Genomic DNA, 26,547 nt, shown 5'->3' on the forward strand with positions numbered 1-26,547 from the left:
CGAACCGCCAACCTTCTGATTGACAAGCCCAAGAGGCTCAGTGGTTTAGACCACAGCACCACCTGTGTCCCTAGATTTGACACATACCTGTTCTCCATCCAGCAAGAAAGAGGCATTATCATCAGAGTTCAAGGACACATTGCAGCCAGGCAAAAGCACTCCAGGAGGGTTCAAAGCAGAGTTGGTGAAGGATGTAGAAAAAGGGAGTGGGGATGTGGTTGGGGAGCAGACATTGCCTGTGGAGAGTCTTGGGGGCCAGAGTGAAAAGCCTGATTCTCTGCATTTTGATCTCTGCCTTGAGGAATTCCACCCCTCGTATAGGCAATACTGGTGGCATGTTGTCAGTGGACAAGGGGGAGAAGGCTAGTCCCCTAAATGTTCCCCTGGTGCCTCATTCCCAAAGCCTGGGAAGCTTCTGCCTGTGTTAGTAAAGGTAAAGGGTCCCCTGACCATTGGGTCCAGTCGTGGCCGACTCTGGGGCTGTGACACTCATCTCGCTTTATTGGCCGAGGGAGCCAGCGTACAGCTTCCAGGTCATGACTAAGCCGTTTCTGGCAAACCAGAGCAGCACACGGAAATGCCGTTTACCTTCCAGCCAGAGCGGTACCCATTTATCTACTTACACTTTGACGTGCTTTCAAACTGCTAGGTTGGCAGGAGCAGGGACCGAGCAATGGGAGCTCACCCTGTAGCGGAGATTCGAACCGCTGACCTTCCGATCAGCAAGTCCTAGGTTCTGTGGTTTAACCCACAGCGCCACCCATGTCCCAAGTCCACCCGCGTCCCAAGTTATGTGTTATGGAGTGCCTGTGTTATGGAGGTGCAATTATCTGATGGATCCAAGAGCCCTCCTGCCACCTTCCCAAAACCTGCCTGGCTTTGGGAAGGCAGTAGGAGGGCTTTAGCGTCTTGTCATAGGCCTGGTGCCTCCTTCCCAAAGCCCAGGAAGCTTCTGCCCAGCTTAGAGAGGGAGGCACAATGCTCATGTGCATGATGTCACATGGCAACTCTCCCCCCATTGCTGGCGCCTCTGGCCCTAACTGTTCCCCTACAAAAAAGTTCACCGCACGCCACTGGCCAGTACTGAGTTAGATGGACCAGTGGCCTGACTCAGTAGAGGGGATCCCCCTTTGCTCTTTGTTCCTTCTCAGCTACATAGATTCCAATCACTGGGAAGCAACAGTACGAAAGAGCTGTTGTCTTCAAGGACTGTTTGTGGGCTTCCAATAAGTGTTTACCTAGCTTATGGGGAAACAAGATGCTGAAGCAGTTTCGGTCTGATCCAGCAGTGCTATCTTCACATTTTGCAATGCCCAGAAGTTGATTTTGAGGCATGCTTTCTTTGAACTACCTACGGGTGGTATTGAACTAAGTCTTACTGATTGAAATTAATGGACCTATCATAGATTTCAGTAGATCTACTCTGCTTAATGCCAGCCTATCTTTGTGCCTGCTGCAGCAGTCTCTGCAGATCTACCAATCCCTCTTTTGTTGGGATCCATTAATAGCATCTTCAGACCTGCTTCAAGTCACCTTACCCAGGAAGCCCATGGCCCAATGCTGGCAAAAATAATAATAACGCCCCGATAGCAACAAATATATTGGCTCAGTAACATGAAACCCTTGGAGGCAGATAGCCTATTATGTTATACAGTCTGATGTCTGCATTCCTGTTACAAGTAGAAAGAAAAGACCAGGGTCCCCCCTTCTACCTTCCAATTATTACATGCCATTTCCCTGATAATGAAAAGGTAACGATACAAGTGAGTTCACTCACCATTTCCCCGATTTATTGTTAATTGCAACAGTATTTTGCTCTAATAAATCCTGCCATTTGGAATTTTCTTACGGATGCCAAATTCCTCGCCATAAATTCATCCAAAGAATATGCGCAAGTGCTGCATGGTGCAAAATGATAAAACTATTTCCCAGAGATTTATTGGACTGTTAGTGTTTTAACATCTGTGGCTTTAGACCATTAGTACTTTGCTTTCCTCTTTTTCCAGACTCTGACAATACACGAGGGCAGGTTTAATAGTCGATATTAAAAATCTAAGAGCTGCATGTTGTAAGGCCGCACAGATCATTTGTTCAGAGCTGTTTTCGGGACAAGCTTCTCGCCATCTGTTGTTTGTGAGTTTCCTCGTGCAGGCGGGAAGCACAGCAGAAATGCTAAACTTGGTTGGATTTGATCAAACTGCCAATTTGGGGCCCTGGAAAAAAAATTGTAGACAGAAATCATGGTATAAAGTAACTGGTGGGACCCACAATATTGATGCACTGACTACTAGCCATGCTGGTTATGCTCTGCCTCAACAGCTGGAGGCAGTAGCATAGCTGTCAACTTACAGATTTGAAAATAAGGGACCAGCAGCCTTGCAAATAAGGGATCAGCAGCCAAAATAAGGGATCAACAATTACTTTGATAAAATACATATTTTGTTGCGTGCAAATGGCTTTAGATACCTATTAGGTCCATAAATTACCATATAGCATATATTCAACACAAAAAAACAGCAACAATTTGTTGTTGACAAAGCACAGCTGGACATAGAAAGGGCCCCATTACCTTCAGTAGCTTATTTAAGGGACATCATCAATAAGGGACAGCAGCGGGACATGGCGCTGGGATAAGGGACTGTCCCGCCAAATAAGGGACGCTTGACAGCTATGGGCAGCAGTGCTTCTGAGTACCAGTTTCTGGAAGCCACAGGATGGAAGGGTGCTCTTGTGTTTGGGTCCTGCTTGTATGCTTCACATTGTGGCATCTGGTTGGCCATTGTGAGAACATGATGCTGGATTAGATGGGCCACTGACCCTGATCCAGCAGGAATCTCCTTACGTTCTTCATAAATTGAATTGAAATACTTTATTGTCACTTGTACAACTTGTATACAGTGAGGTTACACGATCACCCCCCACTCAGCTCTCTTAGTCTTAATTCCCCTCGTTTACTGATGCACACCCGCCAAACCCGATAGTCAGTTGCCCTGTTCTTATCTTTTCATTCAGCAGCCTAACAGCCCAGGATAGAAGCTATTCTTTACCCTGTTGGTGTGACTAATCCTGCTTCTATATCTTCTGCCTGAGGGCAGGAGATCAAGAAAGTGCCGGCTAGGGTGTGAATCATCCCTGAGAATTTTCCTCACTCTCCTGAGGCAACGTTCTTCCACTATTTAATCCAGTGGATTCACGGGACAGCCCATAATATCTTGTGCTGTATTCACCACCCTCTGTAGGCGCTTCCTATCAGTTGATGTCAAACCAGCGTACCACATTGTGATGCAGTATGAAAGGACACTTTCTATTGTGGACCGGTAGAAGGAGGTCATCCAGTGTTGATTGACATTGTTCTTCCGCAATACTCTGAGGAGATGGAGTTGGGCTTTCTTAACCGCCTGGGTTTTATTTATTTATTTTTATTCTATTATAAAACAGCCCAATCCAGTTATTCAACTCACATGTAAAACTTATGTGGGAACTGGTGAGTATTATAGACTCTGCTTCCTTCACTTTCCAAATCGTAGAAGGAAAGGTCTGAATTAGGGATCATGATCAAGGAGAGTGCTGTTGAACTCTGTCTTTCTTGTGGGCTTCTGATTGGCCATTGTGAGAAAAGGATGCTGGACTAGATAGGCCATTGGTCTGCTCCAGCAGGCTTTTTATACATTCTTATGTTATTGTGATCCTTAATAATAATAATAATAATAATAATAATAATAATAATTTATTATTTGTACCCCGCCCATCTGGCTGGGTTTCCCCAGCCACTCTGGGCGGCTTCCATAGAAACCAAAAATACACTAAAATATCACAGATTAAAAACTTCCCTGAACAGGGCTGCCTTAAGATGTCTTCTGAATGTCAGGTAGTTATTTATCGCTTTGACATCTGATGGGAGGGCGTTCCACAGGGCGGGCGACACTACCGAGAAGGCCCTTTGCCTGGTTCCCTGTAGCTTTGCTTCTCGCAATGAGGGAAACGCCAGAAGGCCCTCGGCACTGGACCTCAGCGTCTGGGCAGAATGGTGGGGGTGGAGACGCTCCTTCAGGTATACTGGGCCGAGGCCGTTTAGGGCTTTAAAGGTCAACACCAGCACTTTGAATTGTGCTCGGAAACATACTGGGAGCCAATGTAGGTCTTTCAAGACCGGTGTTATGAATAACAATGTCACAGCTGGGCCACCAGCCAAAGCTGATGGAAAGCCAGTGAGGTCACTTATGCCTCCAGAGATAGTGCTGGATCCAGAAGTGTCCCCAAGTGACTGTCAGAGCTGGCCCTCTCCTTGAGCCAAGCCTAAAGGTATCTGTTGGTACTTAGCAGTCCAGCATGCACAGTCCACTCTTGAAAGAGGGCTAAGCAATCAAAAGCAAGGACCTGCAATGGTTGCAGCTTGGAAGGAGTCACTGGACATTCTCCCAGATTGACTTGAGTCGTATCCAGGGCTACATGATTAAATGTTTATAGGCAAAGCTATACACCAGTTTTAATAAGCTAACTACCAGCAGCTTAATGAAAAGCTTCTGCTGCATTAAGAGATAGGAGTCTTTCCAGGAATGTTCATCTTAGATTGATATGAACCTCCCCAAATTAAAGTACCTCTTTCCATCTGCAATTATCATGCTAATGACAGTCTCCATCTCCCAGCAGAGGAAGGCAAATCTGTGCCATTTCTTGGATTTTAATTTTGGATTACGTAGTCCTTCTTTCTTTTTCAGCTTTAGCATAGAGTTTGATATATTTTCAGAGAGAAAACTGGTTGTCTTGGCAATATCCTTTCTACTGCTAAAATGAGAGAAGTTTTGCTTAGTTATTTTTTTACTCCACTGATACCCTGAGAGCACTGGCCACTCCCAGACCAATTCATCACAAACAAGGTGACGAAACAATGCAACTCAGATCCATAGCCCTTTGCTTATCTACCCATTGTCTGCATGCATTTGTATTTTATTGTATTTATTATGGATATTTATATCACTTATACTTACACACATCCATTTATTTTCACATGGATGGAGCTGAGTAACATTACCCAACCCTCAGCACACACCCAGCTTCCATTGATTTAAGGGTTAAGTTTCAAAGGAGCTTACACAAGTCCATACAAATGACACAGACTCCTGTATGTGTGACATAGGAGCTTGGCAACTGGAGGAATCCGTATCACATCAGGTTGACCAGGATTGAGAAGTCTGTGACCCTCCAGATGACACTGATCCAGCTCCCCATGAGCCCCAGCCAGCATGGCTAGTGGTCAACATCTGTCTAGTGGTCGACGTATATTACACTTAAGACACACTTAAAATGTTTTATTTGCAGCTGTATAGCTGAGTCCCATGTGTGGATGTCTCCCAGCACTGCAATACTTTCAGTCAGATGTTGTCATGGACATTCCTATCCACACCAAACACAACTATCTAAGAAAAACAGAGGTGCTGAGCTAAAATTACCTCCCAAAATTATTTATGCTATTTGAAGATGGGGAAATTAGAGGTGGGGTGGGAGGATTAATATTCTCCTGGGGGGGGGGCGGGAATTCTCCAGCACTTTTGGTGGTGTGTTCACTCCCACAGGAGGCAGTGATGGGTGCCAACCTAGATGGGTCCTGCTTGTGGGCTTCCCATGGACCACTGCTTGGCCACTGTGAGGACAGGATGATGGACTAAATGTGATCCAGCAGGACTTCTCTTATGGCCTTATGTATTACATGACTGTTGTTAGCAGTGACAATCAGAGGTCAGCAGTTTGAATCCCCGCAACGGGGTGAGCTCCCGTTGCTCAGTCCCTGCTCCTGCCAACCTAGTAGTTTGAAAGCACTTCAAAGTGCAAATAGATAAATAGGTACCGCTTTGGCAGGAAGGTAAACGGTGTTTCCGTGTGCTGCTCTGGTTTCACCAGAAGCAGCTTAGTCATGCTGGCCACATGACCCGGAAGATGTCTGTGGACAAATGCCGGCTCCCTCGGCCAGTAAAGCGAGATGAGCGCTGCAACCCCAGAGTCGTCCGCGACTGGACCTAATGGTCAGGGGTCCCTTTACCTTTACCTCCTTATATATCAGACAGGCATCATCTCTATTATCAGTTCAGCTCCTGCTAAAGACCTTTCTTTTCTAATAAAGATTTCATGTGGGGATTTCAGTTTTGGACAGTATCTGTATTAAGCTTCAAAGTTGCCCAGAGTGAATGGGGCAACCCAGCAGTAATCATCATCATCATCTTGTTGTTGTTGTTGACACTAGTTTGAAAACTTGCCCATCTTTAGTGCAGACAACATGGACAGTAGCTGCTGCTTTAGATCATGTTATCGTGTACAATTGCCAACCACTATGTACAAAAGTATAGTGTGAAAAAGTGACTCCTGTGCATTTCAAAGGCTGTTCACATGTGTACATAGCCTTAGTTTTTAGCTTCTGTTTCCAGACCCTCATTTTCCCCAAAGCCCTGCTTCTTTCACCGTGACTTTCATGAAAGCACTCTTGTATCCCACAGGTCTAGATGATAATGGCTCCTATAGAGCTTTATGGAAATGGCCCATTCTTCAACTCAAATTGATCCTCACAACCAAAGGCCCCCATGTTGCTTTTGCCCAGCTCCAATGCGGAAAAGAATTTCCTCCATTTGATTCATTGCAACAAGCTGAGCACAGCCATCTGATATGAAGCAGGTGTTTTGCCCCGGAATGGTTTCTGAGCACTCGACAACCAATGTACAATCTTCCACTGGAAAAGAAAGAAATCTGTTGCCCGGTTGGTTGGTTTATTTTCTCCTGAAATATTCTTTTCCTAATTAAACAGCTGGTTCCTTCTCAGCAGAGATAAATTCAGTTTACTAAATGGGATTTCAGAGGTCCGCATCAGGGTCTCAGTGGCCTAGACTTCTCGCAGATAACATCTGGAGAGTCAATTACTGCCTCAGCCAAGATCTATCGCACATAACATCTTAGAGACGCCAGAAGATTAACATGGGAAAGCTACTGTCCTATAAAGAAATTTCCTCGGGTGATTATCCAGCGGTTCCAATGAGTAATGCGTGGGTAGGTGTCTTAGAGGAAAGACTGAAGATATTAAAATGCATTGCTACACTTCATCTAAGGCCAGAATAATCCCAAATCCACTCCGTTCATCTCAGGCAAGCAAGAGAGCTATAGAAAACACTGAAACAGGGTCATTGCCAGGCTTTGCAATGGGTGAACCAACATCTCTCATCACTGCTGGGGGAGTTCAGAGAGACTGATGAGCACAGCAGCCTTCTGCCCTCTTGTGATTCCAGCAACAGACGTTCTGAGGCATATTGCCTCAGACAGCAGAGGTAGACCTTCTTATTTTCCTCTCTCCTCTGCTCCACTGGTTGAATTAAATTTACACCATCAGCTGCTTGGGGCAGGGACCTAATATTTACTTAATTTCTCTGTAAACACCTTGTACACTGATGGCAATATGTGACAACCTGCAATAATGTACGGCATGAACATTGGTTTTGATCCGAAGACTTCCTTCTGTAAGTGGAAGGCTTACAGTTCTCATGTAAAAGTTACCTTGAAAGTAAGAATGCGACCTCTCCAATTGCCGGGTTGCCAAATTCTGTGTTTGGGGGACAACCTGGAATTTAGGTGAGTCAAATGTGGTTTTCTTTATCTTTTATAAAAGCCCGCATCCCTGGAAGTTCTGCTTTGAATATTGTAAAAATAACTCCACACATGTACACTCACATACATACTTCAATATAAATAAAAGACAAGTGAGTTGGAGGATTAATTACCCCACCGTCTAACAGAGACCACCATGCTATAGAGGCTGACAAACGGTTCACAAAATGTTTTCTTAGTTAAGCGTTGGATCACAAGGGATAGCCCAGCAATTTGTCAAGCTGAATTAATGGATTTCTGGTAGGTGGTGTAGCATTTACATTTGAGTCAAATCGCAGGTGATCTTTGCTATATTGAGCTGTCTTCGTTTCCTCACTTAGACTCCCAGACGGCTGGTTATACTGGAGCGCCATGTCACGAATGCCCCTAGTCTTGATTTCCTGTTTGTCATGCTCTACTGAGTGAGGAAAGCAGCGCAGTTGTAGGGGGAAACCAACCACAAAGAGTGCTTTATTTAACTACGTAGATGGCCATGCCTCTAGGGGTAACCAAAGAAAGTGACTTTGTCATTTTTGTTATTTTCAGTAATCCTAAAAGAATGGACAACAAGTTTTAATTCACCTTGCTGCAAGAAGGATATTTGCCAACACCCTGTTTTATCCAGTGCTTTTTTTCTGGGGATACTCAATGGTATGCAGTACTGGCACCTTCCCCCCCCCCCCAAAAAAAAATATTAAAAGTGTGGCACTTACTGTAACAACTTCATGGTGAATACCAGCACCCCTTTTTCCTTATGGAAAAAAGCACTGGTTATACCAATGCAGAAGGGGGAAAGGGTTCATTGTAAACATCTGTATTTTGGAGGTGCCACATCAAACTTCATGTCTACTTCATTAACTACACAAAAGGCTTTGACTGCATGGACCACAGCAAACTATAGTGGGTTCTTAAAGAAATGGGAGTGCCAGACCACCTTATCTGTCTCCTGAGAAATCTCTATATGAGACAAGAAGCAACAGTTAGAACTGGGAGTGGGGGCTCTCAAATTTGGAGGGATTTTGAAACATGTTTTTAAATACCACATGGAATTTAGTGTCGATTATGGAAAAGGGGCTGATCTGTCAAGAAGGGTCAAAAATATTGCTAAGCTGGAGTTCCCACGAGTGAAACGAGCAGGAGACAAGGGAAAATACAGTTACAAATATGAAGAAGAGCTGCGGAAGGGACATGGAAGAGACTTAAGGGCCTCGGATATAAGGTTACCAGGTTAATGCGCCAGATCGATGGGATAATAAGGACTGACAAAACCCGGGACCACGAGGAAGGGATGCTGGATGAAGATTGGATTTGTTTTTATTTCTTTTTTTTTACTACTAGGACTGTTTTATAAAATTGATGAATGTTAGAAAAATGTTGGAATGAAATTACTTGGCTTTAGTAAAAATGTTTAAAGAATTATGCAATAATATTATGGTTATGAGAAGCTGGTAAAAATAAGATTTAAGTTTTAAGTTTCAAGGTTTTTTATAGTAAGATAAGATTAAAATAGTTGGGGTAATGTAATGACAGAATGTTATGAAATATGGAGGGGATTTGCTGTGACAATTAATAACCAGGATACAAGGAAGGGGAGGAGGAGGAGGTCAAGGAAAGAGGGTAATGACAGTTGAGGAGTTGAGAATAATGGATTTGTTTTTAAATGTTTTTAAATGTTTGTGGTGTATTTTTGTTTTTTTCTCTCTCTTATTTTGAATTTGTATATGTATGGTTGGAAGTGGCTTGTTTTTTTTCTTTTTCTACTTTGTTTTTCTTTTGTAACTTTTAAAAAAATTTCCCAATATATATCATTAAAAAAAAAAAAAAACAGTTAGAACTGGGAATGGAACAACTGATTGGTTCAAAATTGGGAAAGGAGTATGACAAGACTGTATATTGTCTCCCTGCTTATTTAACTTATATGCAGAATTCATCATGCGAAAGGCTGGACTGGATGAATCCCAAGCCGGTATTAAGATTGCCAGAAGAAATACCAACAACCTCAGATATGAAGATGACACAACTTTGATGGCAGAAAGTGAGGAGGAATTAAAGAACCTCTTAAATTAAAGAATTAAAGAAGGGACCATTTGGATCCCTTCCAGTCGGGATTCAGGCCTCATCATGGGACTGAAACTGCCTTGGTCGCACTGGTTGATGATCTCCGGCGGGCTAGGGACAAAGGTGAGAGCTGTTTCCTAGTTCTGCTGGATCTCTCAGCGGCGTTTGATACCATCGACCATAACATCCTTCTCGACCGTCTTGAGGGGCTGGGAGCTGGGGGCACTGTTATACAGTGGTTCCGCTCCTTCCTCCTGGGCCGTGTTCAGAAAGTGGTGGTGGGGGATGAGTGTTCAGACCCCTGGGCCCTCACTTGTGGGGTGCCTCAGGGTTCTGTCCTCTCCCCCATGCTTTTCAACATCTACACGAAGCCACTGGGAGAGATCATCAGGGGATTTGGGCTGGGTGTTCATCAGTATGCGGATGATACCCAGCTCTACCTCTCTTTCAAATCAGAACCAGTGAAGGCAGTGAAGGTCCTGTGTGAGTGCCTGGAGGCGGTTGGAGGTTGGATGGCGGCTAACAGATTGAGGTTGAATCCTGACAAGACAGAAGTACTGTTTTTGGGGGACAGGAGGCGGGCAGGTGTGGAGGATTCCCTGGTCCTGGATGGGGTAACTGTGCCCCTGAAGGAACAGGTGCGCAGCCTGGGAGTCATTTTGGACTCACAGCTGTCCATGGAGGCACAGGTCAAATCTGTGTCCAGGGCAGCTGTTTACCAGCTCCATCTGGTACGCAGGCTGAGACCCTATCTGCCTGCGGACTGCCTCGCCAGAGTGGTGCATGCTCTGGTTATCTCCCGCTTGGATTACTGCAATGCGCTCTACGTGGGGCTACCTTTGAAGGTGACCCGGAAACTACAACTAATCCAGAACGCGGCAGCTAGACTGGTGACTGGGAGCGGCCGCAGAGACCACATAACACCGGTCTTGAAAGACCTACATTGGCTCCCAGTACGTTCCGAGCACAATTCAAAGTGTTGGTGCTGACCTTTAAAGCCCTAAACAGCCTTGGTCCAGTATATCTGAAGGAGCGTCTCCACCCCCATCGTTCTACCCGGACACTGAGGTCCAGCACCGAGGGCCTTCTGGCGGTTCCCTCACTGCGAGAAGCCAAGTTACAGGGAACCAGGCAGAGGGCCTTCTCGGTAGTGGCGCCTTCCCTGTGGAACACCCTCCCACCAGATGTCAAAGAGAACAACAACTACCAGGCTTTTAGAAGACATCTGAAGGCAGCCCTGTTTCAGGAAGCTTTTAATGTTTGATGTATTATAGTATTTTAATATTCTTTTGGAAGCCGCCCAGAGTGGCCGGGGAAGCCCAGCCAGATGGGCGGGGTATAAATAATAAATTATTATTATTATTATTATTATATAATGAGGATGGAACAGGAGAGCGCAAAATATGGTCAGAAGCTCAACATAAAAAAACGAAGATCATGACCACTGGTCCCATCACCTCCTGGCAAACAGAAGGGGAAGAAATGGAAGCAGTGACAGATTTTACCTTCTTGGGATCCATGATCACTGCAGATGGTGACGGCAGTCACGAAATTAAAAGACGCCTGCTTCTTGGGAGAAAAGCGATGGCAAACCTAGACAGCATCTTAAAAAGCAGAGACACCACCTTGCTGACAAAGGTCCATATAGTTAAAGCTATGGTTTTCCCAGTAGTGACATATGGAAGTGAGAGCTGGACCATAAAGAAGGCTGATCGCTGAAGAATTGATGCTTTTGAATTATGGTGCTGGAGGAGACTCTTGAGAGTCCCAAGGACTGCAAGAAGATCAAACCTCTCCATTCTGAAGGAAATCAACCCTGAGTGCTCACTGGAAGGACAGATTCTGAAGCTGAGGCTCCAATACTTTGGCCATCTCATGAGAAGAGAAGACTCTCTGGGGAAAAAACTCTGATGTTGGGAAAGATGGAGGGCACAAGGAGAAGGGGATGACAGAGGACGAGATGGTTGGACAGCATTATAGAAGCGACCAACATGAATTTGATGAAACTCCGGAAAGCAGTTGAAGACAGGAGTGCCTAGCATGCTTTGGTGCATGGGGTCACAAAGAGTCGGACATGACTAATCAACTAAACAACAATGTCAAACAGCATGGGAGCATGGCCCCAGAAGACGTGCATTCCAGTTTTTGGCTTGGGCATGTTGGAGGGTATACATATGAGACGTGACGATCCATCAAGTCAACGTCCCCAGACCCACGGAAGCAAACCTCGGGAGAGACCTACTGGATTATATGTGTTATAATGTGGTTCTGAGGAGTGGTTCCAACTTTAATCTGCTGCTCCAACTTTCTCCAAACAATGGCATACTAGCTGCTATTGTTGTTGTTTATTGTATTCTGAATTACGTTTATTACATGTGAAAAGGCCACTAAATGCATTTTTTAAAATAAATAAATCAGTTGATTGTGTCCTATTCTGCATTCATCTTTGTGTGTAGCCCAGTGAGGTATTGAAACTGTTTTTTTTTTTAAAAAGTCAATACCGAACCAGAATGACCGCTCCCCACTTAAAACGGGGGGCGCCCTTTGCGTGGACGCGCGCAGCCCTAGATCTGGAGTGGCCCCATCAGCATAGGCTTGGTTTTGCCTTCCCTCAGGTGGGATACCTGGAGGTCTCCGCCTACCTCAGTCAGTTGTCCAATCCCACCTGGGGGAAGCGTTGCCAAGGAGACCAGGCCAGGTAGGGGAGGGATTACCTGCCCACACAATAGAGGGAGGATCTTACCTGGGAATACTCACTTGGCTCCAGAGCTTCTCCCACCCTACCCACCCTCAGTTAATGTCTTCTTTTGCAGTTTAACTTTTCTTCATAGGTTTTGCAGGTTGACTTATCTTCACAGGTATGCAGGCGCTGCTATGTTAAGGTCGCTGTTAAAGGGCTGGAAAGGAATTTCCCTGCATTGGCAGGTTTCGCCTTTCCCGTAGCAAAACGTCACAACTTTGGCGGTATCAGGCCTTGGGCGGAATCCTTTAGTCCATCTTCCTCTTTGTGGTGGCGATACCAGGGTTCCCCATTAAAGGGGTTTCTGAAGGGAGGCTTTGACCGTACGCCAAAAGGTCGTCATTGCTCTCCCCTGCGGTGGCGGCGTAACGGGGGCGGCTATCTCTGCTTGAACATATGTTCTCCAGAGCCGGCCCATCCCCCCCCCCACACACTGGATAACCCTGAAGCTCCCTAGGTCCCCGGCTGGGGACTGGGGAGGGAGAACGCCCAATGCCTGAGCCAAGGTCTACCCACATTTGAAATTTAATAAAGTTGTGGCCAATTTAATCCCATAGCACGTTGTCTTGAGTTGTTATTCCACATGACAGGGGGGACCGCTCGGGATCTGGGGACTCCGCCTGTCCACGCAAATATATATATATATATATATATATTTGTGTGTGTGTGTCACTTATTTTCTGTTATTAAGGAAAGAAGAAGAAGAAGAGTTTGGATTTGATATCCCGCCTTTCACTCCCTTTAAGGAGTCTCAAAGCGGCTAACATTCTCCTTTCCCTTCCTCCCCCACAACAAACACTCTGTGAGGTGAGTGGGGCTGAGAGACTTCAAAGAAGTGTGACTGGCCCAAGGTCACCCAGCAGCTGCATGTGGAGGAGTGGAGACTCAAACCCGGTTCCCCAGATTACGAGACTACCGCTCTTAACCACTACACCACACTGGCTAGTTTCTTGTAAGGTTTCTGAAACCAATGGAATGTTATAGGCTTTTGCGATTGCCTCCTTTCTTCTGAAACAGATCTGAAACTAATAGAACACACACAGGGAGAGAGAGAAAGAGAGAGAGAGAGAGAGAGAGAGAGAGAGAGAGAGAGAGAGAGAGAGAGCACCACTACCAAACACCAAATGGCAGGATTAAAAAAAAAAGGGGGGGGGGGGACTGGCATTTTCCCAGACAATCCAATCATTTTTCGTATGGGCCAAAGAGCTCTTCAAGCTTCTTCACCACACATCTGCCTCCTTCAAGAAATCCCCCTGCTGTATTTCCCTCATACAGTTGGGTCTCTTCCAAATGCACCTGCTCAAGGCTCAGAAACACACGGAAAGCACCTTATTAGCAAAACACCGAAGGAGCCAGCCAGCTTTTTTGCATTTTGCATTAGCATCCAGCCCGTGAATGCTGTGTGGCGGAGCCGCCAGCAGCGAGAAGTTCGGAATATGGCATTTGCAGGCCTAGTCGGAGTCCTCCTGTGTGTGAGACGTATGCGTGAAATGCCATTACCAGTCCTCAGCAGGCCACATCCGTGCCATCGCCTAGATTTGGAGGGCAAGCAAATGAGGGTTTAGAGCCATGCTGTGCAAGATTAAGAGCTGTGCCAGCTTCCCAAGCAAACCTCTCCCTCAAACCTCAGAAACGACAAGATGCTCGATGTTCACAAAGCATCTCCCAGTGGTTTACTTTCCATTTCAGAATAGACCTGAAGGGGTGGCACTCTGAAAATATGAAACTGCCTTCTCTGCTGGGTCAGATCTGCCTAGCATACTACTGTCTACCCTGTCTGGTGGTGGTTCTCCAGGGTATCTGTGTGTGAAGGGCTGGGAGGGTCAGGGTCAAGGCGATATCAAGCCTTCAGGGAATTACGATCCCTCCCCCAGTGGCAGTCAAAAGGCAGATGACCAAAAAGAGTTATTAACACGTAATTTATTCAGCCGATCGGAAGGTCGGAGGTTTGAATCCCCACGACTGGGTGAGCTCCCGTTGCTTGGTCCCAGCTCCTGCCAACCTAGCAGTTTGAAAGCACGTCAAAGTGCAAGTAGATAAATAGGTACCGCTCCGGCGGGAAGGTAAACGGCGTTTCCGTGCGCTGCTCTGGTTTGCCAGAAGCGGCTTAGTCATGCTGGCCACATGACCCGGAAGCTGTACACCGGCTCCCTCGGACAGTAAAGCAAGATGAGCACCGCAACCCCAGAGTCGGCCATGACTGGACCTAATGGTCAGGGGTCCCTTTACCTTTAATTTATTCAGACAAAGGAATGCTGTCTCCATTAATGATGGTGTTGCTGCAAGTAAAATCTCCCCCCCCACACACACACTTCAGTCCCTCTTAATCTACGTCACTTCTGGTCAGTGCTTTCTATCTCTGAGATTTCTGTTCTTTCACCCTCAGTGCTCACCTAGTTCTGGGAGAGGGGGGCTCAGGTATGCTTTCCAAAGACACTGCTTACTCTCCCCCAGTGCTTCTCCTTCCAACTGCTCCTCAACTATATCCCTGTTGGGATACTGCCAGAGACAAAGGCATCAGGCAGCCTCCACATTGTCTGCGGACGATCACCGGTCTCCCGTGGAAACAGCATCAGTCAATTAGCGACACAAGCCTTAAAGACATTCCAAGACTCATGCACACCCTTTTCAGCAGTCTCCGCAATGGAAGATTCAGACAGAAGAAAATATTTACAGCTTGATTCAACGTTGATCAGAACAAAGGAAAAACATGACTGCTTGCATCCGTGTCAAGGAAAACAGCCAGAACAAAAGCTATATGCAAAACGGAAGTTCCCAACGAGAACAGTGCTGGGAGTAAACAGGCATGTGACACACAACAATCATGCCTGGCTCTTTTAAGGAGGAACGGAACTATATCCTAACAACCCCAACTGAAAGGGAAACCTCATCAGCCTCTATGCCCTTTTTCAAACCACTGTTCTAAATCTATACTGTCCTCCTCTTCCTGGGAAGTGGCGGGGGCGGGCGGGGCTCCTACCATTCCTCCTCAGTCCAGCTCCTGACAATCAGGCCATTGGGAATGGGATGGAGTGGAGAAGGTCACAAGCCCACTCTCATGCCCCTCATGTTCTGGAGAATGTGCAGGGAGAATATGCCCAAACAGTGTTAATAGGTGCATAGGAAGCTCCCTTATGCTGAGATAGACCACTAAACTATCTCAGTATTGTTGAGTGACGGGCAGTGGCTCTCTGTGGTTTCAAAGGGGGTGTCTTCCCCAATCCTGTTGAGGTTTGTGAGAAACTGCAGCTTTGAAGTGGACAATTAGTGAGTTGGCAAGAAGCCAAGTTAAGCAAGAGTACGTGAGAAAGTCTGCTTGGAGATAGGGAAGCCTAGCAACAGGTGGTGATTGGCTAAAAGTTTTCCCTTATAAGTAGCATGACACAGTAATTTGGTGTTGGAGTTCAGAGGTTGGTGTGTAGAGTTTGAATCAAGTCTGTGTATATAGTAACTTGTACAAAGCTGTGCTATACTCTATGTATAATAAAAGCAAATATAAATCAAGTTACTGTTCAGCACGTTATGTTCCTGAGTCGTCATCCTGGATTACATGGACTAAGCAGCTGGTAGCAGAGAGTTTTCGTTGTGATCCATCAACAGATCCTACCTGTCCTACCCAGAAATGCTGGGCTCTAAACCTGGGACCTTCTGAATGCAAAGCTTGAGCTCTCCTTTTGAGCTACGACCCTTCCTCAGTAGGAATTGAATAGGATTCATTGGTAGAGGGGATGTTTAATTCTTTCCCCACAATCACTTGTCTGCTAATATATATCCTCACGATGTCCTCATGATGGGGATCCACAATCCCACTTTTAATAGTGTTCACATCTGCAAAAACCTTTGGAGCATGTCCCTTAACTTCCTGCTGAAACCTTGTGATTTTTGTATCGCAAATGTTCAAGCTATGTGTGTCCTGGTTTTGTTGCACAATAATGCAAGATGGCCAAAATGTCAAAACATTTGTGAAGCATCACAGAACAGCTAATAAAGTTGAACCATGTACAGACATTGCAGTATAAAGCCACCACAAATAAACCATCATAGTGTCAATGATATGCTCCAGAATCTGCCAGCAAAAAAACAACACTGTTATTGAGTTGCCAAGGACTCTTATAACCACCCAGCCACTGACCAATGTCCTTTATGGAGTGGCGTTCCCTGCAAGGAGTCAGTGGATTTTGCTTTCCACAACTCCTTATTCCCCGCCTTCTCTTCCTCCAGAAGTGGTGATCAATAACACTCTTTTCACATTGGTTCTTGTAAGCTGTTGAAACCGTTGTGAGTCTCCAAGCCCTACCGTGGGGCAAGAGAAATATTGATGCATGACAAAGTGCTGGGCTGGGAAATTTTCATTGTCACATTAATTGTCTAATGACAGAAGACATACAGTTGGCAAGACAGCTGCGTCAGAGGCTCTGATCTTTATTACCTCTTGAGGGAGAGATTCAAGTCGCCACAGGAGCTGGGGGCTCTCAAGTGGACATTCGTTCCGATCATGAAAACAACCTCATAATTCAGTGCAGTTGTAGCAAAATTGGAACATTTGGTTAAAGGAGGGTGGCGGAATCCAGCAGCGCCGGGGAAACGATAAATCAGGATGGAAGGCCAGGAGAAGGGCCTCTGGGGTGGCTTTCGCAGCAGTTACAAGACTATCCCCATCTTCGATGCAAATCACCGTGCCATGCAGATATCCCACAGGGCTCCAGGGAGATTTTTCAGGCAAAAAAATAACCCCAAAGAAGGAGCAAAGTGCAGGCAGAATAAACTGCACATGGTGAAAGAAATAAGCCAACTGCAAGACAAGAGTATAATTTAAATACTGTCCATATAATAAACTGCATTATCTGTGTTACAGCATAAAAAGAAAATCAGGCTTCCATACCAAGGTTACTCAAATTCTGTACATAGTAAGAGTGATTTCTGTAGCCTGTGCAAATTTCTGCAAAATTTTTGCATTAAGTCACTTTGCATACATCCCCCCCACCCCCAATTAGTCATTTGCTTCTTGTAACCACAGGGCCTGATTAATTTTGTTGTAGTTGTTTATATAAGAAGAGTTTGGATTTGATACCCCGCTTTATCACTACCCAAAGGAGTCTCAAAGTGGCTAACATTCTCCTTTCCCTTCCTCCCCCACAACAAACACTCTGTGAGGTGAGTGAGGCTGAGAGACTTCAGAGAAGTGTGACTGGCCCAAGGTCACCCAGCGACTGCATGTGGAGGAGCGGAGACGTGAACCCAGTTCACCAGATTACGAGTCTACCGCTCTTAACCACTACACCACACTGGCTCCTTTTAAGCCACCTTTTAGGATATAAATCCTCCTGGGGCAGTTTACAACCAAATGACACATTTAAAAAACGTAACATATTCTTTTAACGTATTAAAAACTCATCTGGATCCTTCACACAGGGCTGTTAATGGCAGATTGCCAGGGGTGGTTGTGTCACAGTGTAGGAGAAAAGTTCCATTAAGACCCTGATGTGATTTTCACCTGCCTGCCTGTCGTCTCCTGAAATCCATCCCACAATAAGGACAATGGTAGATTGCCTGGGGTGTAGGGAGACCAGTTGCAGCTGCTGAGATGGTTTTTGCTTGCTATTCCTCTCCTGGAATCCATCAGTCAGGGCAATCAATGGTAGATTGTCCTCTAGATGGGGGAGGACAGCAGGGCTTGAGGTAGCTCTGAAATGCCTTCACCTAAAGGAAGGATATGGGCTACCAGGCTATGGGTAAATAATGGTATGGGGAGCTTTCTGTTGTGCCCAAAATTAATTGTACTCAGAGTATTCCATCAAAATTACTGGAGTTGACTGTCTTAGATCATTCATTTAAGTAGGTATACCCTGAGTAGCACTTAGTTGGATACAGTCCTATTAGTGTTAAAGGTTTCCAGAGGAAACTGGATTGTGTTATCATAAAAATATTAGAGGAGGCTACAAAAGTGTCATGCATACAGATACCTGAGGAATTTGTTCTTTGTGAATTCTCCGGTGAACTGATGTGATCTGCACATCCTGGACTAATGTGTGAATTGAAACTGAGTTAACCACAAGCTTTCACATCCCCTGAACATTCAGATGAAGTTCTTGGGTAAAAAAAAAGGTATCAATATGGATTTAACAATGTGTCCTTTGTGTGTGTGTGTGAACCAGATGCCTCACAAACCCACCCACAACCCCACCCTCTCCATGCAGAAAACAGGACGATGCTTGTACACATGCCTCACAAATGAAAATATTGAGAATCCCTTCTTGATCTCTGACAAAAGTAAGATTTTCTGTGAAAGAAGAAAGGGTGGTTTTTCAAAGACTTTATAGTGTGGGAGAAATTTCTCTTGGGGGTTCAAGTATGGAGATTCAAACCAAAATCCCAACCGGTCAGACTTTATTCAGGAATTCATTACAGGACAGAGCCCTAGGAGTTAGCACACAAACTATATAGGAAATATATTATTTATTTTATTGCTTGCTTGTAAAAACCTCAGGGTGGTTTTCTACATCATCTTTGCTGTTCACCCTCTCACCCAATTACTTTCTGCCCCCTCACCATCTCAGTATCTCTTCATCCAACCACAGTCCTTGAAATGCAACTTTACTCAATCCAGCTTTTTCACTGTACCTATCAGAATCCTTCTTGTACCTTATATGGAGCAGTTTTTCAGCCGTTAGGTTCTCTCTTCACCGGTTCTTGCCAGTTTTGTGGTCAGGATTCATATCTGCATATGTGACTCTGGCCTCACTGTTTATGAGTTTACAGAAATGCCACATCAATAGCTAGCTGAATAAGGTTGATGACATGTGGCAGCAGGCAATAAAATAAAATAAAATAAAATAAAATAAAATAAAATAAAATAAAATAAAATAAAATAAAATAAAATAAAATAAAATAAAATAAAATATAAAATAAAATAAAATAAAATAAAATAAAATAAAATAACAATGACAACCTGGCAACTATACAATTGAAAGTGTTAAGCACAGAAACATCTTTGCTCTCTCTAATCCAGCATCCAAATTTCCTGATCTTTTCCTCCAGAGTGGCACCACTGCATTACCCATCCATCACTCTTTTAGTTTGGATTTTGTTCGGAAAATACGGTGTGAACACAGTCTGCTACAGGGCTTTTTGATAGTTTGCATGTGTTTTTCTTACAGGTTGTGATCTGGTTCATATGCAAAGTAATGAAATCAGAGAACAAAGGGGATTTCTGATGTGATTGCACAATCACATCCTGCTTCCTTTTTGGCTCCATGATTTATTCATTCTGCATATGTGCTGGAACACAGCAATTTCCCATAAAAAAAGCACAACTATTTAAAATACCACTGAGGAGGAAGATCAGAGCCAACCCACAGAACAATAGCAGGACAGTATATGGAATAAGTCTGATTGTCTTTAGTACTAGGATTCAGATTATAAAATCTGTGTATGTGTGTGTGTGTGTTTTTTTGTGGGGTTAGGAGCAGTGGTTGACAGCACTCAGTTTATGAATTCCCTCCTTGGAGGGAACGAACTCATAGCAAAATCAATATTTTCAACAACAAGCAACCTTCTGAGAGAACAAATGCCAGTGGTGGGCGATGTCATAAGGCAAAAGTGGGCGTAGGTCACAAATGTAACCCTCAATTTTTTAATTCGGGTTTTGCAAGCTTTGCCCAGTCTCCCAAACCTTTAGGGCACAAATGCTATGAGCTAAGCATTTTTTTTATTTTGGAGCTGGTTGAAGTTTGGGCAACTTCACGATGTTCTGCAGTGTGAAGAAGAATGTAGACAAATAGCAATGGACAGCCAAGGTCATCAGGAGCATGTAAAACAAGTCTGTTGAGGAATGGTTGGAAGAACTGGAGGTAAACCAGGAGAAGAGACATTTGAGGGTGCGCAAGGCCACATAATACCCAAAGGACTGTCACATAGAGCAGGGGGACCAAAGACTTTTTCCTCTGATACTTCAGAGGGCAGAACTTGGGTGGATATGGGTGCTGGAGGAGACCCTTGAGAGTCCCATGGACCAAATTATAATTTGGAACTAATGTGATTTGGATAATGTGATGTGATTGGCCTGTTAATAAAAAATATTTTTATTTTTTTTTAAAGAGAGTCCCATGGACTGCAAGAAGATCAAACCTATCCATTCTGAAGGAAATCAGCCCTGAGTGCTCACTGGAAGGACAGATCCTGAAGTTGAGGCTCCAATACTTTGGCCACCTCATGAGAAGAGAAGACTCCCTGGAAAAGACCCTGATGTTGGGAAAGATTGAGGGCACAAGGAGAAGGGGATGACAGAGGATGAGATGGTTGGACAGTGTTCTCGAAGCTACCAGCATGAGTTTGACCAAACTGCGGGAGGCAGTGAAAGACAGGAGTGCCTGGCGTGCTCTGGTCCATGGGGTCACGAAGAATCGGACACGACTAAACGACTAAACAACAAAGGATATGGGTGAGCAGATTTTAGTAGATTATTAGAAGAAGCTTCATAGTGGAAAGATCAACTTGACAACTGGAACCAGTTACCGGGGGGAGGGACTCCCCTTTGCTTTATGGCAAGCCAGTCATAGAATCATACGTAGAACTGGGAGTGACCCTGAGAGTCATCTAGTCCAACCCTTTGCAATGAAGGAATCTCAGCTAAAGCATCCATGACAGGTGGTCATCCAACCTCCATGGAAGGAGAGTCCATGACCTCCTGAGGGAGCCCACTCCACCATCACAGCAGTTCTCACTGTCAGAAAGTTATTCCTGATGTTTCATCAAAATCCCTTTGGTGCAATTTGAATCCATTAGTTTGAGTTCCTACCCTCCAGTGCAGCCATACGGGCTGCTGTAGTTTCCCTGCATCACGTTAGAGGGGGTAGGCCTATAACAGGGATGGGAAACTGTTGGACTATAGCTCCCATCATCATCATCATAATTTATTATTTATACCCTGCCCATCTGGCTGGGTTCCCCCAACCACTCTTGGAGGCTTCCAATGGGATACTAAAACCAATACAGCATCAAACATTAAAAATTTCCCTAACAGGGCCGCCTTAAGTTGTCTTCTAAAAGCCAGATAGTTGTTTATTTCCTTGACATTTGCTGGGAGGGCATTCCACAGGGTGGGTGCCACCACTGAGAAGGCCCTCTGCCTGGTTCCGTGTAACCTCACTTCTCGCAGAGAGGGAACCGCCAGAAGGCCCTCGGCGCTGGACCTCAGTGTCTGGGCTGGATGTCCCTGGCCGTTGGCCATGCTGGATAGTCCAACTGCAGCTAGAGGGTCACAGGTTTCCCATCTGCAGCATATAAATTTATCTTTGTAAATTACCAACCACACATGCATGAGAAATGAATGGCTATTATATGAGGAGAGACGGTGTCTGTTAGATTGGCCCTTGCAGGTATTTATGGATGGGTCCCCCAAAGTTGGTTTGCATGAAACTGGAAAAGAAAGATGGCAAAAAAAACCTGGAATCCAAAAGTGGAATCCAAGCCCTGACATTTTATGAAAGACATCTGGGAGAGATCAGCCAACAATGATTCAGTAAAAGGACTCTCTTACATCAACTTCACCCACACGGAGAGTTTCACCTCTGAAATGAAAGAGTTTAATTTGATAATCGTTTAATTTGCTCTAATTGGATTTGCATTAATGCAATCTGAAATTCATGACATTCACCTCAGTTTGTTTAATTTGTTTCAGGCATTTAATTTTGCCTTTGCCAAAACGAAAGGGAAATTGACATCCCACACCAACACAGCGGCACTCCCTTGTTATTTTAAAAAGAAAGGCAATTATTCATCCAGTCAAACAGTAACCAAGTAACATGTCGACCTGATAATCCAGAGTTTGTTTTTCGTTCTGTTTGTTTTGGTGGTGTCCCCCCCCCCCCCTTTTTGGCGCTTTCAGTCCACTCCATTGCCAAGGACGAACAAGATGCAATACACAATACACAAAATAAGAATGTCAAGTAATTATGAGGGAAAATAAAGGGGGGGGAATCACAATTAATAAGAATAATGGCAGCTGTTGTTGAACAAGGCCACTGAGTTGTGCTCCAAAGCACAAGCAAATTAGCTCACAAAGAGAAAGGGTTGAATTCCTCCTCCCCTCCCCAATCTCAGTTAGGAACGAGCTTTCCTTTCAGATATTTCTCATAGAAGAGTGGTGGCCAAACTTGGCCCTCCAGCTGTTTTTGGACTACAACTCCCATCATCCCTAGCTAACAGGACCAGTGGTCAGGGATGATGGGAATTGTAATCCCAAAACAGCTGGAGGGGCAAGTTTGGCCATGCCTGTCATAGAATATCCTAACATTATTTACATAAGTTCACCATGCTGCCACGCCTCTCCTTCCCCTATGAAACTGATTCAACCTACCCGGGGATCCAGAGGCAGGAGGTTCCCAAGTTCCAGCTCCATCAGCAACTGTTGCTATTAGACATTCTTAAGCTCCAGCCTTTTGGGCATCATCTGTGCCACCCTTTCCTATGCTTGCGCATATTAGGAGTCCCTGTTCCTCTCATAGAGCTACAATTCCCAGAGTTCCTACGAAGCGGAAAAGATTGTTAAGTCACTCTGGGAATGATGGGAGTGGTAGATGATTTGGAGGGTCGCAGATGTTGGCTGCCACTGCCTAAGCACAGGTCATTTTGAAGGCCATGTGACGCAATGGATAGTCTCTTCCATGCCCACAGAAGTAAAGAAAGAGACACCAAACCAATGAATTTGATTTCCAAGTCACATGATTCATTAAATAATAATAATAATCCTAAAACATGGAGAATGGCTATATTCATCTCTTTACCCTGGCAAACCAGGGGTTGCAAGCAAGCCTGTATAAGCATTGACAACATGTCACCATCTTCTTTTCCCACATTTATTATGGCATGCACACTGAACACTGCATTTATCCTGGTTTCTTTTAGATAAAATATTAAACATAGCAAGTGACAAAACCATCTGTGACGATGCGAAAACGAAAACCAGGGGTGGGGAACAGCAGTAAGTCTCAATTTCAAGAATGTAAACTTCTCCCTTCCCTAATTTATATCTCTTTTCTTCCTCTATTTAGCTTTCAAATATCTGATGATTTGGTATGTTCTTGTGCATGCTTCCATGATTTTATTTCACAAAGCACAACAAACGAAATTCTACCTACCTACCTACCTACCTACCTACCTACCTACTGAATAGAGTCATGCAGTGGCTCCAGCTCTATCCCAGATCCTGAACCAAACTGGGCTGTTTTGGGTTCACCCAGGATTTGGGTGGAGTGGGTTCAGTCTGCCCTAGGTTAGATCAGGTCCACGCAGAGTGATCTGGGACTGTGAAAAGGGGAGAGGAGTTGGGTAGCACATGCCCTCTGGGTGTGTCTCATTCTGCTTGCTCCTGAACATGTGTTTAATTAGGCCTCTGAACTCTAATTAAGCAAAGTCATTGATTTGGTTTGGATCATCCAATTATTTCTGTACTGCTTTTTGGTCCAGATCCCCAGAATGGGTTTCACAGCACCTGACCATTCCTAGCTCTAAAAAAGGATTGACACTCATCCTGGATTGGGGCACTCTGAAGTATTGAATAGGACCCCAAATTGAATGGGGGAGCCATGCACAGCTCTACTTTCTATATTATGTTCATACTGTGTAGGAAAGAAAGAGCAAGAATCACCATCATAACATCTCTCTAAAAGCACAAAGAAATCCTTACATACAGCAAGTTTTTTTTTTTTAAAAAAACCCATGTTCCTAACATTGTGCTGCTCTAGTACATCCTTTGTCAAACTGGTGTCCTCAATATGTTTCTGGACTACAAATCCCATCAATCTAGACCAGCTCGGCTGTGCTAGTAGGGGCTGATGGGTGTTTAGTCCAAAACCTATGTGAGATGCCATGTTGGCAAAGGATGCTCTGGTGATATATGCCTCATCATTTCTTGGGTTGGCTTCTGAGAATGAGATTAACAAGCCTTCCAAGTGCCCTGGCACAATGATAATGGGGGCAATATAAAGATCCTGGCTAGATTTAAAGGCATGCCTTAACTGGGCATATATCCCATCTTGTTTTATGACCACCCACTGAGATAATGATTTCATAGTGAGATAAGAATCGAATCTGCCAGGGTTAGGGAAGAGAGTGAACTGGCTCATATATTAAATGTTTGTACAGGACACCATTTGAAAAAATATACGGCTGATTGTATATATGCATGTTGTGGCCAAATATCCAGATCCCAGGGTGATTGACCACAAAGTGAGTCATCTCTTTGGAGCTGTAGCAGAACTATCCATGTCTGTCTGAGATCGGATGCTGGTGAGGAAAAGACTGCTAATTTTTGCCATCTTTGCCTCGGCAGGTCTATAAAGGCTTCCCTGCTTTCATCCCTTGGTGGAGGCATCCTGGCTAATTAGGATCAGCAGTCTGAAGTGTTCCCCAGTTGGGTTATGACTTATGGCAGAAGCTCCAACCAAGACCTTTGTGTGCTTTGGCCAATTAGGTAAGGTTAAGTGTTATGGATTATTTGGAAGCTGGGTGGCTATAAATCAAGAACCACAGTACCTAGAGAAGCAGGCGAGTATGAAGGAATGGAATAAGAACTGGCTGATCTATGGTAGAAGCCAAGGCTGGGGCCCTCAAGTGGCATGCAATCAAAAATAAATATAGGACCCTAAAGTAAACATAACTGCTGGTGACATAAGGTTATGCTGACTGGGTTCCTGATGACAGACACTGCCTTTCCATTCAGTCAACACTTCATAACAGCCCTTGTAAGTACTTATAATATGCCATCAGCACAGTGTTTTGAGTTCTGCCAGGAGACCTTGTTGGTTATGCCACCAACAAGCTAATCCTGGGCTGCTGGAATTTATGAGAGGACCAGCTTGATGGCGACACCTTGGCTTGGATTAGTCTTTCCCCCACTGTTCAGCTGGTGCTAAGGTTAGTTGGTTTCTAGTGCCAGGCGAATGCATTTCATTTCTGCCAGGTCTTCTGAGTTAACAGCATTGGCCATTGCAGTGAAGACAAACAATGGATGGAGTAGCTCCATACACTGGATTTTATAGTAAAAGTAGTTGTCTTGTGAATGTATCATTGGTTTGCTTTTATGCAGGTGTATGTTGTGACCAACAGGAGGTCGATTGATGATGAAGAGTGGGATATGAATTGTGGCTGACGTCCAACCTTAGTCATGCTCAGAGTAGACCTCCTTGAATAATAATAATAATAATAATAATAATAATAATAATAATAATAATAATAAATGGACTGAAGGAATTACATTCTATTGATTTCAATGGGTCTAACTTTGTGTATGACTTAGTTGACCATTAATCTTTAGAAATAAATAAATAAAATACCCGAACATGACTGTCCATGAAATAAGAAACATTCACAGTGTATTTTTCTTTCCACTAAAAATATTAAATGCAACACAACCTTCTCTTTACTAACACACTAGGAGGGGGCGTATACCACCTTGCACAGAATCTTACCCAAAGTTAGAAGGCTGGTGCTGCATAAAAGGGACCCTGAAAAAATAAGACTGCATAAGATGATGCCTTCTGGAATTCTTCTGCGCAGTTCCCAAACACTGCAACTAACTGCATGGGGACCACCATCAAGAAGGGATTTCCTTCTTCTTCTTCAAAGATCCTTTCAGTTTCTGCCACAGACTGTCCTTGTTCTTCAACTTCCCATCTGCCGGAGGCAGAGACTTCTCCCTCTTTCGGATTTCTCTCACCAGCTTGTGAAAAACATCGTCGATGTAGAAATGCAAGGCAGCAGAGGTCTCAAAGAAAGGGCAGGCATACTGTCTGGCCAAGTTGACACCTTCCTCTCGGGAGACCTACAAGAAAAATTAAGATGGTCTTTGTCACAGAAATGAGCCCCAAGCAGAGATTGACTGTAGGTCTAGCCAAGTCAGATTCAAACAAATGATATCAAAGTATTCCTGCTATGGTTGGGGACCATCTATAATTTTTGTAGACTATTTTTTGATTCGGTATTCAGATAATCATCTGGAGATCAACCTGGAAACAGAATAGAATAGAATAGAATTTATTATTTATACCCCACCCATCTGGTTGGGTTTCCCCAGCCACTCTGGGAGGCTTCCAACAAAGTATTAAAATACAGTATCTTTTGAAGCT

The 26,547-nt window shown here is 44.5% G+C and overlaps 1 protein-coding gene across 2 annotated transcripts in view; it reads right to left on the reverse strand.

Annotated features, from left to right (window-relative positions):
* Positions 1 to 26,547, reverse strand: part of RIT2 (Ras like without CAAX 2) — a 259,864-nt gene that overhangs the window by 52,465 nt on the left and 180,852 nt on the right. The window contains exon 5 of one of the 2 annotated variants that reach the window (XM_080973683.1): positions 22,556 to 26,243. The exons of the other annotated variant lie outside the window; for it this stretch is intronic. Within the exon in view, the coding sequence (XP_080829809.1) occupies positions 26,016 to 26,243 (228 nt within the window). The 3' untranslated portion in view covers positions 22,556 to 26,015. Of the gene's footprint in view, positions 1 to 22,555; positions 26,244 to 26,547 lie in introns of those variants that run through there. 2 annotated transcript variants of the gene reach the window in all.

Source organism: Podarcis pityusensis (assembly GCF_964106645.2).
Source record: "Podarcis pityusensis genome assembly, chromosome: 11".
Lineage (NCBI taxonomy): Eukaryota > Metazoa > Chordata > Lepidosauria > Squamata > Lacertidae > Podarcis > Podarcis pityusensis.